The sequence below is a fragment of the Centrocercus urophasianus genome, unplaced genomic scaffold (assembly GCF_019232065.1).
Source record: "Centrocercus urophasianus isolate 14NV4802_14NV808 unplaced genomic scaffold, USGS_Curo_1.0 seq_1, whole genome shotgun sequence".
NCBI lineage: Eukaryota > Metazoa > Chordata > Aves > Galliformes > Phasianidae > Centrocercus > Centrocercus urophasianus.
In genome coordinates this window covers 2,964,460-2,981,628 of record NW_024884141.1, presented here as the reverse complement: position 1 = coordinate 2,981,628, position 17,169 = coordinate 2,964,460, and the positions used below count along the sequence as shown (strand labels likewise).

The window sequence follows — 17,169 nt, the reverse complement described above, 5'->3', positions numbered from 1 at the left end:
AACTCCCAGGATGATCAACATCAAGTAAACAGAAATCAACTTTATCTGAATGTCATATTTATTTTACTATCCTTCTCATAACTTATGGTTTGACTTTCGCTTTTCTTCAGGTATATTTTCTCTTGAATAGATGTAATACAGAGATACTGAGATTGTAAGTGTGATTAATTAAGAGCTGCAGAGCAATGTGCTTCTTTGAGAGATCAGAGATAAATAAATCTAAGTTTAAGTACATGCTTAAATCTCAGAGATATCTGCAGACACTGACGAAAGCGGTGTTTTTTTGTGTGCTTTATTCCCTCATGACAATTACCTTCTTTTTTCAGTTTTCCAAAGCTCCTCACAATCTCATGAACCACAGCTGCTCCACTCTGAGGATCAATGCCACCAAATACCCATGAGTCACGGTGGCCTCCCAGGATGACATATCTATCTAGAAAAATACGGAAGTTTACTTAGAAAAAAAACCATTGTTTTCCTGCTATAGAGTTAATTACACACAGAATCATAGAACTGTAGTGGCTGGAAGGGAAATTTAGAGATCACAGAGTACAACTCCCCTGCTAAAGCAGGTTCCGTACAGAACAGGTTACACAGGAAGGCATCCAGATAGGTCTTGAATATCTCCAGAGCAGGAGACTCCACAACTTTTCTGGGTTGCCTGCTCCAGTGCTCATCACTCCCACAGTAAATTCTTCCTTGTGTTCATATGGAACTTCCTGCGTTTCAGTTTTTGCCCACCGCCCCTTCTGGTACTGCTGCATGCCACCAAAAAGAGCCTGCCCCCATCAGCTTCACACTCCAGATATTTATGAACAGTGATGAGATCCACTCTCAGCCTTCTCTTCTCCAGCCTGAAGAGGTGCAGGTCTTTCAGCCTTTCCTCACAGGGGAGATGTTCCAGACTCCTAATCATCTTTGTGAACCTCCACTAGACCTTTTCTAGAAGATCCCTGTCCTTTTTGAACTGAGGAGCCCAGAACTGGACACAGCAGGACTGGAACTTATTTCTAGTTTTTCATGTATGTGTTAGGTAACAAAACTTACTAGTTTGTATCACACATAATGTAAAGGTAAAAGATATTTTTAACATCCAGACATTTTTCTACATTTTCAGCCAGTGCTACAAAACTTGTCAAACAATTCAAGGCCATAGGACATAAGATCTCCTAAATTTCATAACATTACTTCTACTACTAGAAATTCTGTGGTTTGCCTCTGAAAATAGATGCATCTTTTCACATTTTACAATAGCGTGTGTATTTCTGTACATCATGCTGACTCCCAGCATTGGAAGCATGTGTATCTGTGAGTATGTATATAGTCAGTCATAAAAAGGTGTTCAACGTGATGGAAATGTGATTAATATGATCAAAGTCAGACTAGATAGCTGTGATACTGTAATATGGTCAGCAGTTGTGTTTCAGAGAACAGGGAAGGGCTGCAGTTACACATTAAATGAATTCATCATTCCAGGGATGTCTCTATTTATGCTTTTTTATGTGTAAATATAACATTGGCTGCAGAAAACTATAAGACAGGCGATCAGGCAACAGTGGTGGAAACGATGTATTCAGGTGGAACGGAAAACCTGGTTTTGAACCATTTCCATTTGGTTTTGAATTCCTTCAACTGGCAATATCATTCCCTAGTTCATAGGGAAAAATATCCATTTAAGAGTATTCCTTCAGTTGCAAAACTACTTGTTTGAAGACAAATATTCTGTCTAGAGTATGACTCTCCCTTTGGAACTCAGCACTTGTACTGTTAACTGTACGAAATCTGACACAGCAAGTATTTCAACACCAAGTATCACACAAAGCAGTATTTCAGAGAAAACTATCTTCCTCATTTCCCCTTTCTAGCTACTCCACTGAAGACAAATAACTTTACCTGGTTCCACTGTGCCTCTGATGGTACCAATCACATTGTAAATTCTTGTTATTTTGTTGTTGCTATGAATGTGCATTTTTACCTTTCTGGTACGTTGGGAAAAAAATCCAAAGAAAAAGTTAATCAGATTACATAATAAAGCATCAACACCTTTAAAAAGCATACAGAATAAACTGTAATGAATTCAGCACAGTCTGCATGTTCGTACTGATGTGGCACCTCAGACACCAGAAAATCAGATGAACTGAGTTGTGTCACAGACTCTGTTTATCCACAACACAGATGGAGGTACAACAGCTCATCCTCAAAGATGCCTGCATATTTTTTCTGGAAGAAGAGGTTTGACTAAAAAACAAAAGGTCAAATGGTTCATATGAAGTCAATACAGTAGTTCAGCCAATAGTGAAATGCCTGGAATTGATCCTAAACTGTAATTATTTACTTAAACATAAATCTGAGTTAATAAAAATGACACTGCACTTCCAGCATTTTTTTCTGGAAATCTTAAAAGTGTAGGTTAATATTGTTTTATACATGGCAAAAGGTAAGATCAAAAGCCAGTCCAACAAGAATTTCAAATACATAGGTTCTGTTCTGAAAAAGTAACCCGTCTATTCAAATAGCTTGCCAAAAGCTAGATGACTGTCAAATGAACTTGGCTCAATATTAGCTTAAAACTAAAGCAATTCAGTCATGTGAGCCCAATTAGATGTGAATCTATTGCAGCTTTGCAGAGAGCAGCTCAGCCCAGGAAATGGCCAAAATCAAAGGAACAATGCATATAACTTTGACCATTGTATCTTCAGTCAAATTGTATTGCTCTACCAATTTTTTTTCTCCAATCCCAAACATGTTTTCCTTATGAAACAGAACTTACCTTGTAGAATAATTTGTTGTGAAACCAGGACCAACATTGTAAGACACATTCAAATTTCCTTTCCAGCTACTATGCGGTGCTGCAGATCCTCCCATATTACTGTTATGAAAAGAAACATGTAGTATCATTGTTATTACAATCATCTTAGCACCAAACACAAACAAGGAAGCAGAAAACAGATTTTTCTCAGAGCCATGCAAATGCAGACCACAGTGATGGTCACTGTCTTAAACATTTTATAGCATAAGGTTTCAAAGATGACTAATCTACATTTTTGGCTACATTAATACTAGTATTTTAACAAGAAGAACTGTTCCTGGTTATTGAAGACAGTTCAGAATGGAAAACAGTCTTTGCTTCCAAGGGTTTTGCATATAAACTGCTCATTGTAAATGGTCCTTGGAACTTTCTACTGCCTTGAACTGCAGTTGCAGTTTTCATTCAGTAGATTGTTGTTTGGACCATTCTAACAGCTTAACAGCACAGGCAATTGTCTTTCAGTGCCTGCCTCTGGGCACCATTTAATATGGTGGCATAGACACAGCTGAAGTGTTCTTAAGATGTCTAAAACTGAACAAGTATGATGTGTCCAAGTCATCTTTTCTTGCTCCAAGTTGAATGTTTAAGGACAGTGCTGCACCTGCCAAATCTACTGCATCTTAGTTTTTTCAGTGTGTACGTTTCGTTAACATAAAAATGAATTTTAATACCATCCTCTGCAAAGCTCGGAGCCTGTCTTCAGATCACCTGCACACTCAGTATGCAGACTTCCTTAAATATGGCTATCTATTACTTACTTTTTAACACTCCAGAGCTTTTCCAGTATCCTTACATTCATGTGCTAGCATCGTTTCACATTTACACAACATAATACAAATGAGGAGAAAAAATATGGCTTCATATAACTACAACACAATATAGATACTGTCCCATCAAAGATGTATAGTCACGTATTCACCTGGACACTCCTTATTTTGTTTTTTTTTTTTTCACAAAACAAGCATCACAGCAGGCCCACAAGTTCTTGCCTTTTCTCTACAGTAACTTTACAACTTCAGTGTACCTGTGCTAATCGTTGTTACTTCACGTAATACCTGATGCATTAAAAACAGGCCTTTCCAAAACACTTTGCATGTGTTTTGCATGAATCTGGCACGTAGCAACATGTGTAGATCTAATCACAAACAGGATTTCAAAAACTACAGAAGTTGCTGAGTGAAAAAACCTTTTCCTTTTCTTTTCAAGCACTCTTCTCATTGTCACTGAACATTTTTTAAAATTCTTTGTCTCCCCAACACTTACCTCAGTAATGACTCAGCATCATGGTAGCCAATGGGATGAACTGGAATTTTTGGGAGACCTACACCACTGGCTTTGTCTAAGCGGTAGGTGTATTCTGAAAGGCAAAGACGAGGATTTCTGTCCTTAGAAGTCTCAGAAGCAATCTGTACATTTCACAGCACAGTCCTTAAAGACACCACAGGTCTCAAAGAGAATCATTTCACTTCCCTATCACTTGGGCTGACATTTCCTCGGTGACTTCCCTATTTGTGCTCCATCAGCACATTTTCAAAACAACACCACAAAATACTCTCCCACAGCATCTACAGTTACACATTCAGAATTGGCTGGAGATTTAAAAATTATTTCTTAATCTTTTTTTTTTTTTTTTTCATTTAAATGATACAGAAATACTTCTCTTTGTGGGAAGCAACTTCAGAAAAAGACACAGCCAAAAAACAAGACTAAACTGTGAGCCCATAGCCTAATGTTTGGAACACTCAGCTGGGCATCTGCCAGAGATTCAGATACAGACTTGCACACTAGACTAATGAATATTTTGTTCTGCTGTGTTCACAAAAATAAATACATAAATAAATGAGGACTAGGTTTGGCTCAGACAAGACACAATTCAAATATATTTTTTTTCCCCCCACAAACCAGAATCTAAATTTTCACAGTGTGGACAAACATAAACATTTGGAAGCCATTCTTCCAGTAGGTTATGGAATAGAATGGAATTTTGTCCTTTATACAGCATTCACAGTGACCTTTTCTGATGGAGGCTTTCTTCTTAGTACTGAAGACATACAGATGTCTAACTCCGCTGTAAATTTCAGCACCCGTTTAGGAAGTGTGTGATGGTCCACTGAACAGACACTTCACCTTTTGCAGGATAGCCTGGGGTCAGAGGATCTCCTGCACCGTTCAGGTTTAATACATTTCCACGCTGAGCTCCTCCACCTGGAAGGTTCCAGCCATTTGGATACGGATCTACTCCTGGAGCACAGTAGTCAGCAGGGTCCGAGTAGAGAATAATTCCCTTGGCACCTGCCAGCTCAGCATTCTTCACCTGCAAAGCACATCTCTGGTTTCTATCCAGACCTTTATAGCTTGACATAAGCATTCAAGGGGCAAAAGAAAGTATTATAAATTACAGTGATTATAACTTGGAACCTTTCACACAGCTTTAGCTAAACAAAGGTCCCATACTTGTCTCATATCAAAAAGATCATATAGATACACAGATAGTGAAGTAGGAGACTTGCACACCAATATAAACAGTTGTTAGAAACACCACTGTAAGAGTGAACGTATCATCCCCTTATGTCAGTGAGGACATATCACTTCCAAACTAAATGGCAACTGCCTGTCCCTCTGGTTATGAGCAATTTTGATCTGTATTTCATTTTAATAAATGAGTCAGATTCTTCTATAATGTTTAAGTCTTTTCCATTCAGATAGTATCTTTAAGAGTGGCAGCCTATAAAAATTCAATCACAGTGATATCTGACTTAGAGTTAAGAGCCACAAGTCACTTTTCACTGGTGAAAATAGTATATATGTAAACCAGTGAGTTCCTCTCCAGAAGATTACTCAAGTCTGTGTAATAAATTTTGGCATTCCAATGAGGATATTCAGTGTTTGACACTCAGATCTAACTGAGAAATTCAAAATACAGCACTTCCCAAATTATATTAAGGTGCATTTGAACAAACTGGGAAGAACAGACTACTTCAGAGTATATTACTGGAGCAAGTTAGTTACATTTTGGAACAATTAATAGTAAGCAGATACATTTTGAAATACGTAACATTTTCCAACTCACTTTTATCCTTTAGGTGTATTATATACATACCAAACAGATATTTTATATCTCCTATTAAATAATTTCCTTTGAACGCACCTCTATGAAAACCTCAATTACACTACAAGCTTGAGAAGACTTTGGTTAAGAGTTTCAGTCTCTTGAAATCAACTAAAGGATGGCATAAATTACGTTTCTATATGGAGTGATTACCTTATTTCCTCTGAAGATCTTCCCATATCTGGCAATAACAATCTTTCCTGTACAGTTAATTCCCATTTCACGTTCTAGCTTAAAGAAGTCCTCGGTGCGGCCATAATTGACATACACTAACTCACCCTGATAGAAGGAAACAGAATTTGAATGTCAGTGAGCATAACAGGAGGAGGATGGGATTTAGCAAAACAACAGGCTGGGAACAATAATCTTCAGGATTGGCTCTTGTATGAATTCTCCTCTGATAGAGACAGTTAGGTAAGTAAGTGACTTCTCATGAATTTACAGTAATATAAAAAGCTGTGTGATCTCAAGACTCTATAGAGAACGTAAGATATGATTCAGAAATTGAGTGTAACTCTCAGAGCATTGGCCTTTCTTCTCTCTAGTCTGCTTAAGCTCTAGTCAGTCAGCATTGGACAGCTGGAGGTATCCCAAAACTATCTTAGGAAGAAACACGCTGTCCTCTTTAGAATAAATGCCTACAGTGAGATTGAAGAACCAGTTTAAGGTAGACACTTGCCATTTCAGACAGCTAAACTTAGGTGACAGATAATTCTTCTCAAGGTGCATTTCTCTGTATGATCACACACTTCCAGAAAGATATTCAATTTAATTTCAAAAACGAGTAACCTTAAATCTCCAACACAGTCTGTAACCAGACATTCAGGTGGCCTTGCAATACAGCATACAGCACAGACTGAGGTACAGCCCTTTAACTGTACTGGCTTCATCACAGATTCACAGAATGGCCCGAGTTGGAAGGGACCTCAAGGATCATGAATCTCCAACCCCCCTGCCACAGTCAGGGCCACCAACCTCCCCATTTCATAGTAAACCAGGTGGCCCAGGGCCCCATCCAACCTGGCCTTGAACACCTCCAGGAACAGGGCATCCACAGCCTCTCTGGGCAGCCTGTTCCAGCACCTCACCACTCTCACAGTAAAGAACTTCCCCCTGACATCCAAAGGCATGAGGCATTTTTCCAGTCACTTAAAAAGCAATGAAGAATAGAATTTTACTGCTATTTAAGATGCTAATGTTCCAAACCAACACTACTGTATGTAAGAACGTGACTTCACGTCATCACTAAATAAGCTTTCTACTAAAGATTTATAAGAAAAGAAGCTTTTGCTCAAAACTTAACTTCTTTCCTGTTTATTGGGATCTAGTTGAAATACACCACACGGAAGAAAAATATATTGTATCTGAGACCAGGGTACACTTGTCATAGTTTTATGACTTTTGTTACTGGTATTCCACATCACCACATCACGTAAAGCTCGTGGAATTAAAGAGTTAATACTCCAGTTCCTTGGACTGACTTCTGGATATCTGGTCAGAAGAGATAAAGAACTACATATCCCAGAAGACTTTCCTTCAGAGGGGAAGGAAAGACCCGCAAGTCATGGGACTCTCTCCCTCCCTTGCTGCCTGGCAGTGTGTGGGTGTGCTTCCCAGCCATTCCACCTTCAATTCAAAGTAAGGCCTTCAGTTTCAGATACTCTCTCTCATTTTATCTGATTTATTAGCCTCAATTCCAATAATATATTGTATTATAGTGTGTTATCCTGCATTCTGATATCATATTTAGTAAATTATCTTTCCTCCTCAGATGGTTGCTGCTGTTCTGTATTTAGGCTCATCTCCCATCTTCCTACCCTTCCCCCTTTTCCCTTCCCCTTTCCCAGGGTGTGGATCCATGGGTCCCACGCTCCATTAGTCACAGAACTGGGCTGAAGTTGCCACAAACCACTGACAACCTCCCCTCCCCTTTTTGGGTCAGTGGGCCTGTGGAACTGCTGTTCTCCTGCCACGGACACAAACACATCCAGAAAGCCCAGTCACAATACTACATCTACCAGAAATAAGCAGCAGCTATTTCTAAATCTCTGCAGGGTTTCTCTCTAGCAGAAAAGAAGCTACCATCCCACTCTGACAGTATATAACCTTCAAAATAGAGTCACTACCACCTATTTTTAAAGAGCAGCTGCAGGAAATAGTAATGGTGCTAGCAGCGCCTAACTACCTCTACAACTCCCTGATTAGAGCTTTCACCCAGAAGATAAGAAAGCTGAGTTCCTGGCCTCTCTCAGTCTGAAGAACTTTGATCCATTTCTTCCCACTTCTCAGCAAAGTCTCCTACTCTTGATACTACAGTTATGCTGGCATGCAGGTTCCTGACAGCCTTCTCCCTCCATTGAACTTCGAGCTTTATGCAGGAACTGTCCCAAAATTCAGAGCAGAAAGCCTAAGATTGATGAATGCACCCGGCAGGTTCCACACCTGTCTCCACAGCCTAGTTCTGTTTTTAATAAAATGGCTTTTAACATAAAGAGATATGGGAAAACTCAGACGAGCCCAAAACGCAAGCAGCATTCCCACTGCAGAGCTTTATACGTGCCCCCTGCTATGCTATTTGCAGTAGAGCTGCAACAACTGCTTACTGAAGAACGTTGTGGCTAACAGCACCAGTATCTGGAGCTATTACCAAACCATTATGCTTTAAGGGAAACATAAGCAATATATTTTGAATAGAAAATCTGTCCGTTAGGTATTGTTTCTTTCAGAAACAATGTTCTCCTGTTTAATTCAAATAAAATCATTTTCTAAAGAAGGAAGCTGCATCTTTTAAAACTTGTTTTTATTGTTATTTCCCATATCCCATCATTTACAGTAGCTCACTAGAAATCAAATAAAACAGTGAAGTTATTCTGTCTTTCTGTGGGAATATTAAAACAGGAAGGCAGAATAGATGAATTTTACCTTATATTACCTTCCAAAATTCCCACTGTGACTCTTGAAACGCTCATAATTCTCATATCCTAGGAGACAGGCCACCTGTCTAGCTCTCCAGCTTCCTCCGAGTATGAATATAGGATATATTTTGCTTTCTGGGCTTGTGCAGCTTATTAACAAGCTTCAGAAAGAATATGAATTTAATACTGCTAGCAGATTCCAAAGTCAACTCCAATTTTAGAGGCCAGCTTGGAAGAGAGGACCTCCAGAGGGCCCTCCCCACCTATGTTATTCTGTGTATAGACAAGGAAGGTACAGCAAGCAAAAAAAATATTTCCTATTCTTACAAATTATGTATCAAAACAATTAATGACCATAGAATAGAAGATTCCTGTTACACAGGCCAGCTTCAGAATAGACAGTTTGTTAGCTGTTGCCATCTGTGCAACAGAGAAAAGACAAGTGCTAGCAATAGCCATTTGCAATAGCCATGGTACACTGCACAGGTACAGCTGTATGACAGTCTCTGGAAAACAGCACTTTGAAAATGAGGTTGGTTAATTGCCTACTTTTAAATATAAGTTTTATTTTTATCACCAAGATGGAAAAGAATAGTGTATATTCACACAATATCTAGAGAAGCTGAAGAAGTGAATAAAACAAAAGACTTATTTTCACATTTTTAGGAAAATGAAAAACAATTCAATTTTAAGTCAAACTAGAGGGGAAAACAAACAAACAGACATGTATGTATGACAGTTCATTTTCAACACAGCTCCATTGTAAAACTCCCAATAACATCAGGGCTGACTCATCGTTCTTACTGGTAGTATGTCAGGGTCTGTACACACACAGCCTAAGATCTAGGGATTTTACATTACTCTATTCCATACTATTCCATTTACTTTACACTATGCTATGCTCCAGCATCCCATCTTCTCTTATTTCCATCTCTGTCTCTGTCTCTTTCAGTATTCCACCATTTACCTCAGGCATTCCTTGGGCTGAAAATGCACTGTAGGGTGGCACCACATCTCCTACTGCCTCATACCCTGCAGGAGGCGGCTCTGACAATGATGTGTTGAACACCTATTAGGAAAGAACAAACACCTATTAGGAAAGAACACAACATGCTGGATGTTGTGTTGAGCTGGATGTTGTGTTGAGGGACGTGGTTTAGTAGGAGCTATTGGGAATAGGTGAACGGTTGGACTGGGTGATCTTTTAGGTCTTTTCCAACCTTGGTGATTCTATGATTCTAACAAAAGAGTAAACCAGGAAATATGAAAAAGAAGTACTGTTTATGCAGGCACATTTCACAGGCATTTATGTTTAAAGGACTCTAGTTTTTTAACTCAAAATGAGATGTGACCAAAACTTCAATAAGCAATGGTTATCACTTTCTGTATGTGAATTCAGTGTGTGATCTTGATAGTCTCACTGTCACAGACTTAGCACAGAAGCCTGTTTATGTGAACCCAGGTTCCTTTGAAGGTGTCAATATAGCAAGTAAGAGAAGGCTAGATCACAATAATAAAAAAAATGTTTGCATTCTGCTCATCCCTCGTCCTTCAGTGAGCAGTAGAGCTGCTCTGTAATGAACTGATTTTGTGTCAGTGTATCCTGAGGCATAAAGTCTGTAATCTTCGAGGAACTGAATTCAGCACAATCACCAATGCTGTAAAATGACTCAAGACAAGTAATGATGCTAACCGTGGTTGATTTCCTCTCCCTAAATAACACAGCAATTTTAAAACAGTTGAATTACATACAGTAACTCTAACACACACTTTTCCTTTCATCCATGTGTGTCAGTAAGCTGCACGAAGCAGCGCAGTTATTAGTATTCCCAGCACAAAAATGAAGAAACAAATATATAAATTAAGAAAAAATAAATAAAGCAAATGAGAACCACTAATTTCCATGAACTCTGAATCAGGTGCCATGAACAGAGCAGAGGACAGCTTTCCCTTCCAGTCTTCCCAGGTGTATAAAGGTGTTTTTTTTCCACTGTTTGCAAAAACAGCTGTTTTCAGTACCTCATTTCCACGCTCATCAATTATTGAGATGTAATTTGGTTTATTTTCATCAGGATAAGAGAGCAGGACATCATAATGAACCAACTGAACAGAATCCAAACCAAACTCCTTCCATTCAGCTTGAACCTGCTGAGCCAGATGGAGATTCTCCTTTGTTCCTGCAAGGTGAGGACGCTGTGTAAAATTGCTAGAAGAAACAGAAGCAATTGGTCAGGATCAGGCATGGCTGCATATGATCTTAACCTAGCTAAAAACATCTCCTGGATATGACCAGATGTATCCAGACTGAATCAAGACCAAGATTCTTCAGCATTTATATTTTTGTCTGCCATACACATAACGTGAGGAAAAAGGTTTCAGTCATAGATGTTTACATCTTGCTAGCAATGCAGCCTAGCAAGAATGGCAGAAAATCAGCCATGGGGTCTTGGGCATCCTAGGGCCATTTCTCTGTATAATAAGACCAGCCCTCCTTGAAGCAGTAAAATAACTGAGCATAATTACTTCTAGGTATTCAGTTTAGAAATGTGCATAATTAAACTGTGATACCCATATTTAATTAGCTGGAAAGTGTCCTCAGATCCCACTGTTTTAATTAATTTTAGTGCAAATACTGATTCATCTGAAAGTTGACACTGAGTGTGCTTTGTTGGCAAATAAAAGCATGAGTTCGTAGCAGCTTACAAACAAGGAACAGAAAAATTCAGCAGCTTGTGACTTAAGAGACATGCACACTGAATAACAAATAGTGTATAATACCAGGAATGGTGAACAACTCATCAGCTGAAAGTGAAAGTTGGACAGATTACTGAGAAAACCCAGTGGTGAACTGATCTAAAGAAGCCCCCATTGAATGAGATTATCATCATTATGTTCTCATCCTGTTATACAACCGCGCCATCAGCACGCCACGTGAACCCAGTGGTGTTAATGAAGGAAAGGAGACCTCAGATAAGATCCAGGTATAAGGTTGGGGAAAATTTTACTTCTTAAGTTCCACTGAGTGTTACCAAAAAACAGCAAAGTACTTTGGAAGAATTATATACTTCTGACTTTTGTACAGAGCCATGTTCTTCTGATAACATCAACAGCTTCTATCAAGACTGTGCTGTTCCTCATACAGTCAAGGCAGCACTTTCTTTGGATTTGATTACAATTTGAGTTATGCAATAGTGTTCTCCTGTGTCATATCCCCATTTAGTAGAACTTTGTTTTTCTTCGTTTCCTGTTCTAATCTGTTGACTGCCTGTACTGCTAGTTCTGAGTAGTGATTAAGCACTTGTGTATTCCACCACAGACTGGCTGCATGTCAGTAAATGTGGTACAATGTTCCTGCTGGCACAGAGACAGAGATTGGAGGGACGAAAGCTTCTTTTACAGAGCTGTTGCGCAACAGTTGGTGTTCCAGGAGCCAAAACACAGGTTGAAGAGTGCAAAAAATCTTAAGTTTTCAATGTTTACATAGCCCAGGACAAGGCTATAAACGCAGTAAAGAGAATGTACTTTCCAGCTAACTTATTTGCAATAGCTTGTGGAAGTGTACTTAAAACGAAATATGTGGGATTGACACAATCAATAAGCTGAACATGTTTTGTTTTGTTTTGTAATTTTGTAATTTGTAATGTTTTGCAGTAAGATATAACTTCCTGCTATTTAATCAGGCTGGGATTTAAAGGCAAAACCAGAACTACTGTCTACTTCTAAAAGCACTGACACTTTAAAATTTTCTTTACATAGAAAGTCAATTTCTATCAATAATTTACGACTTCTAGTTCAAATAAATATATTATTTTAACAAGTATCACACCTTCCTAGAAGAAAATCTGTTTAGAAGGTCTCTAGAACAAACAATTAATAATGCATCAGTTTCCTAGCAGCTAAGGCTTCTAAACTTTAAGAAATCAAGAAATTAACTACAGTAATTCAACTACAATAGATTTTAAAAATCTACAGTGCCATTTTTTACCACTTGAATTTTCAGGAAGTTAGCATCTTTGCTTGTTGGAGCGGAAAACCTCCTTGGGGAAAAAAAAACATGGTCTTAAAAGTGTCTTTACGGCTTTAAAGATAACCATTCTAGCTGTTCACTGTGCGGTGAGGGAGTGTGAGGGAACATCTTTCTTCAAGAAAGTGAGAACATGACAGAATGCTGCCAAGTAACACAAATGTGGTCACAAATTTGGGAGAACAGCAAAGAAGCGTAAAGGTCTCCACACAAAGAAACACAAGCTCAAATACTGGCATGACTTTTTTCTCTTTTATGTTTAAGAACTCCACTATTTTGCACTGAATTTGTCCTGTTCATTCATAAAGCCTAATTTGAAGTAAACACCCTCCATAAAAAAACAGTGTAAGGTCAACATTGCTGTTGTCTAAATAGGCCACATACGTGAAAGAGTGAACTATGCTTGTGCAAGTATTCACCAACCGCTGAGCAAGAATTTGGCCAGCTCTTAATTACTTTTAAGTACTGAGTTTGCTGAGAATGACTCCAAGTGCTTTCAACACAAACAAGAATGAAAGAAGTCAAGATGGACTGTAGTCTCTCTCATCTTACTGGAAAACATTAGTTGAAACCAATGGCCAAGAGCCTACACACTGATCTGTTTAGTGGTATCCTTGGGCTGGTTCCTGATTATTTTTTTTTTTTTTTGACAGATAAAGCTACACATTGCTTACAAAAGAAAGTGCTTGATGTTTTCAGCTTTCATCTCAGCCATAAATGCCGCCTTCATCTCCACATGAGGTCTTAAAGGTGTCTTCTCTTCTACAGGTTTTGCAAACCAGCCTATATAACACATCAAAACACATTTTTCTTGAATATTACAAGATTTTCACTGCATATTTTACCATTATTCTTTATCGCAGCACAATAAAACAGCCACAACTTGATACTGGTAATGGCAGTGATAGCCCTGCACCACAGTATTTGTTAGCTAGAGCACTGAAGCGAAAACAGTGCTATACCAATCACAGTCATTTTACTGCAGATCTTACATCACAGAATCACTAAGTTTGGAAAAGACCACTAAGATCACCTAGTCCAACTGTCAGCCCACTCTCACAATGTCCACTATGTTTCTCAGTGCTACATCTCCATAGTTCTTGAACACCTCCAGGGATGGTGACTCCACCACCTCCCTGGGCAGCCCGTGCCACTCATCACCACACAGTCTGAGAAGAAATTCTTCCTAATATCCAACCCAAACCTCCCCTGCCACAACTTAAGGCCATTACCTCTCATCCTATCGTTTTTACCTCAGAGAAGAGGCTGACCCCTACTTGGCTGCAACCTTCTTTCAGAGAGTTGTAAAGAGTGTCGAGATCTCCCCTGAACCTCCTCTCCTCCAAATGAAGAGATGTTGAGAACTCCTATCTTCCCTGCACACAGAGCATGATGCTGCCAGCCAATGCAGAAAGATAGCAGCTTTAAAAAAAAAGGAAAGAAACAGAGCCCCTTTTTAAGGAACAGATGTCTTTTAACTATGTTCTCTGTCTCTGGTTCTTATTTTGGAAACCTTCCCTTACTATACAGCCATTATCAGAGTAAGTGATGAAGGAACACCTGGCTAGAAAGTTTCTGACATCTGTTTTTATTTTTAAGTCAGGACATAGAATCATAGAATCTTTGGAGTGGGAAGGGACCTTTAAAGGCCATCCAGTTCAACTCCCATGCACTGAACAGGGACACTTACAGCTCCATCAGGTGCTCAGAGCCCCATCCTGTCTGACATTCAGTGTCTCTCCACAGATAGGCTATTCACTGCTTCTCTCGGCAACCTGCCCCAATGCTTCGCTACCATTACAGTACAAAACCTCTTTCTTATATCCAATCTCAATCTTTTTTTCAGTTTGAAACGATTTCCCCTTGTCCTATCACCACAGGCCCTGATCAAGAGTCTATCCCCTTCTTGCACCCCATCCCCGATCCTGAGCCACCTGGGCACGGCTCCCCCACTCCCGCCCTCTCCCTGCCCCCTCCCCCCCCCCCAACCCTCGCGACCCGGCCGCCGCTCAGCCCGGCTCCGCTCCAAAAAGGGCTGAAGTCCGCACTGTACCGATGAGGAACCCGAGGAGGAAAAGCCCAACCGCTGCCCCCAGGGTGACGGCCCAGAAGCGGCCGCTCTCTGCCCTGGGGCCGACCGGCTCCGAGACGGCGCCCAGCGACGTCCACATGCCCGCCAGCTGCTCCCGGCCGAAGCGCCCCCGCCACGGGGGCGGGCGGGAGGGCGCGGCCGCTGCTTCCCGCCTCAGCCGGGGCCGCCTGTCGGGGTGTTTCGTACGGGCATCGGACTTTGATCTCACCCGCAGCGCCCAGCGCCCTGCTTTTTTGCACAGTTGAGAGCTGAGGTGCCATCCACAGATTTAGACAGGCTGGAGCAGCGGGTCCAAGAGAGCCTCACGAGATTCAACAAATGCAAGTGCGGGATCTTGCATCTGGGTCACAGCAACCCCCGCTGTCAGTACAGGCTGGGAGATGTAAGTGTAGAGCACAGCTCCGATGAAAAAGGACCGGTGGATGGCAGCTGGTCACGAGCCAGCAAAGTGCCCTCACAACCAGAAAGCCAGCTGTATCCTGGGCTGCACCAAAAGAAATGTGGGCAGCAGGGCGAGGGAGGTGATCCTGCTCCCCTGCTCTGTACTGTGAGACCTCACCTGGAGCGCTATGGCCCGATGTGGAGACCTCTGTACAGCAGAGACATGGAGCTGTTGGAGCGCTCCCTGGGGCCACAGAAATGATTGGAGGTATGGAACATCTTCCCTACGAGGACCGGCTGAGAGACTGTTCAGCCTGTAGAAGAGAAGACTCTGGAGAGATCTGATAGCAGCCTAGAGGCAGTGGATGCCCCATCCCTGGAGACACTGAGTGTCAGGCTGGATGGGCTCTGAGCACCCTGATCAAGCTGTAGGAGTCTCTGTTCATTGCAAGGGAGTTGGACGTGATGACCTCTAAAGGTCCCTTCCAACTCAAGCAACTCTGACTCTATGATTTTAATGGTTGAGCTAACAGTCTAGGTAGAGTGCTCTGTCACTCTGTCAAGTAAGTCAATACCAGATGTCTGCCAAATTACCCTCTGTTGTCGATACTGTTGTGGAATGTTTTAGATCTCCTGTGTAGAAAGAAGGCAACATGAGTTTGGGAGTCACCACAGGGGAAGTTTGTATCCCTGCCTTGCAGTTAGTGTCAGGTTTTGTTCTTGGAGTGCCATAATCAAAGAGTCATTAAGGTTGGAAAAGACTGGTAAGAGATCATCTAGTCCAGCCATCAACCTGTCTACATTATGTGCCCATGTTCACTATTCGGCCATTACTCATTGGTGTAAACTGAAGTCAATGCTGTGTTTAAGTGAAGTCAGTGAAGAACAGGCACATATATTGTTCCTGTGAAGACTGACATGGCCAGGGTACCTTTAGGGCTAGAAATGTGGAATCCTTGATAAGTTAATTTCTGCTGGAGGTATTTGGAATTTGAGTTAATGAAGCACTGTGGGACTATGCAATGAACAAAAATATATTTTATCTCTAGACTAATATTCCTTGGAGATTTAATCCCTATGGGTTATAGGCACACTTACTCAAGTAAAATTTGAGATGAAAAGTAACAGTGAGGAAACTGTGGTGGGAATGTTGTCAAAAGTTTGGTGCTATTCAGCACTCATAAGCTAATTAGCCACCCACACCCCTTAGAATCTATGAATTCAGCTATTTTATATATAGCCTTCAGTGTGCCTCAGCTTATACAGGACATTATGACCCCAAAGAGCATAGGCAAACTTTACTCAAGAGCATATCACAGCTGTGATAAATACATAAAGTGCTATGTTTGTTCCTCTGCAGAATTCTGTAGATCACTTTACAGCCAAAACATTTCACTAAAACAAAAACATTAAATAAATCAGAAAGTAGCATATTTATCCCTTGCTATGTCCTAGTGCAGAAAATCTGTTGCTGAAGATACAAGATACAAGCTGATGATGCTCCTACTAAATTGAGCGAGCATGCTGCGAATTTACTCAGGTTTTCTAAGTTTTGTAAGGTTTTGTGAGAAGATGGAGAGAAGATCTCTCAGTGGTAATTTTTACCATATAACTTCATTCCTGTGAGTCACATAGCGAGATTGATAGGTGATTAAGACAACTTCCAGCATTTTGATTACAGCAGAAGGCTAAGAAGGTAAAACCAGTTATTCCACTTACAACCCCCTGGAGGAGCACCTAGTCCTGAGCGGAGATTCAGGTTATTCTGTAATGTCTGAGAAGAACGTTTGCAGATTGTCAAAGAAAGATGAGTTATCTACAGAAAAAGGTTGTTGGTCT

At 40.5% G+C, this 17,169-nt stretch overlaps 1 protein-coding gene across 7 annotated transcripts in view; it reads right to left on the bottom strand.

The window, feature by feature from the left end:
• The window catches only part of FOLH1B (folate hydrolase 1B), a 29,186-nt gene extending 14,165 nt beyond the window's left edge, over nucleotides 1–15,021 (bottom strand). For 4 of the 7 annotated variants that reach the window (XR_006168844.1, XM_042818185.1, XM_042815754.1 and 1 more), the window contains exons 1-10: nucleotides 14,911–14,992; nucleotides 13,532–13,640; nucleotides 10,853–11,039; nucleotides 9,801–9,902; nucleotides 6,072–6,197; nucleotides 4,937–5,123; nucleotides 4,073–4,166; nucleotides 2,771–2,869; nucleotides 1,894–1,979; nucleotides 314–433 (exon numbers count right to left, since the gene is read on the bottom strand). Coding sequence is in view for 5 of the 7 variants with exons in the window: in XM_042818185.1 (XP_042674119.1) it covers nucleotides 314–433; nucleotides 1,894–1,979; nucleotides 2,771–2,869; nucleotides 4,073–4,166; nucleotides 4,937–5,123; nucleotides 6,072–6,197; nucleotides 9,801–9,902; nucleotides 10,853–11,039; nucleotides 13,532–13,587 (1,057 nt within the window). In the remaining 2 variants the exon portion in view is untranslated. Of the gene's footprint in view, nucleotides 1–313; nucleotides 434–1,893; nucleotides 1,980–2,770; nucleotides 2,870–4,072; nucleotides 4,167–4,936; nucleotides 5,124–6,071; nucleotides 6,198–9,800; nucleotides 9,903–10,852; nucleotides 11,040–13,531; nucleotides 13,641–14,110; nucleotides 14,280–14,910 lie in introns of all 7 variants that reach the window. The other 3 variants (XR_006168263.1, XM_042814554.1, XM_042816563.1) reach the window with 2 other exon arrangements.
• Between the last annotated feature and the right edge of the window lie 2,148 nt (nucleotides 15,022–17,169).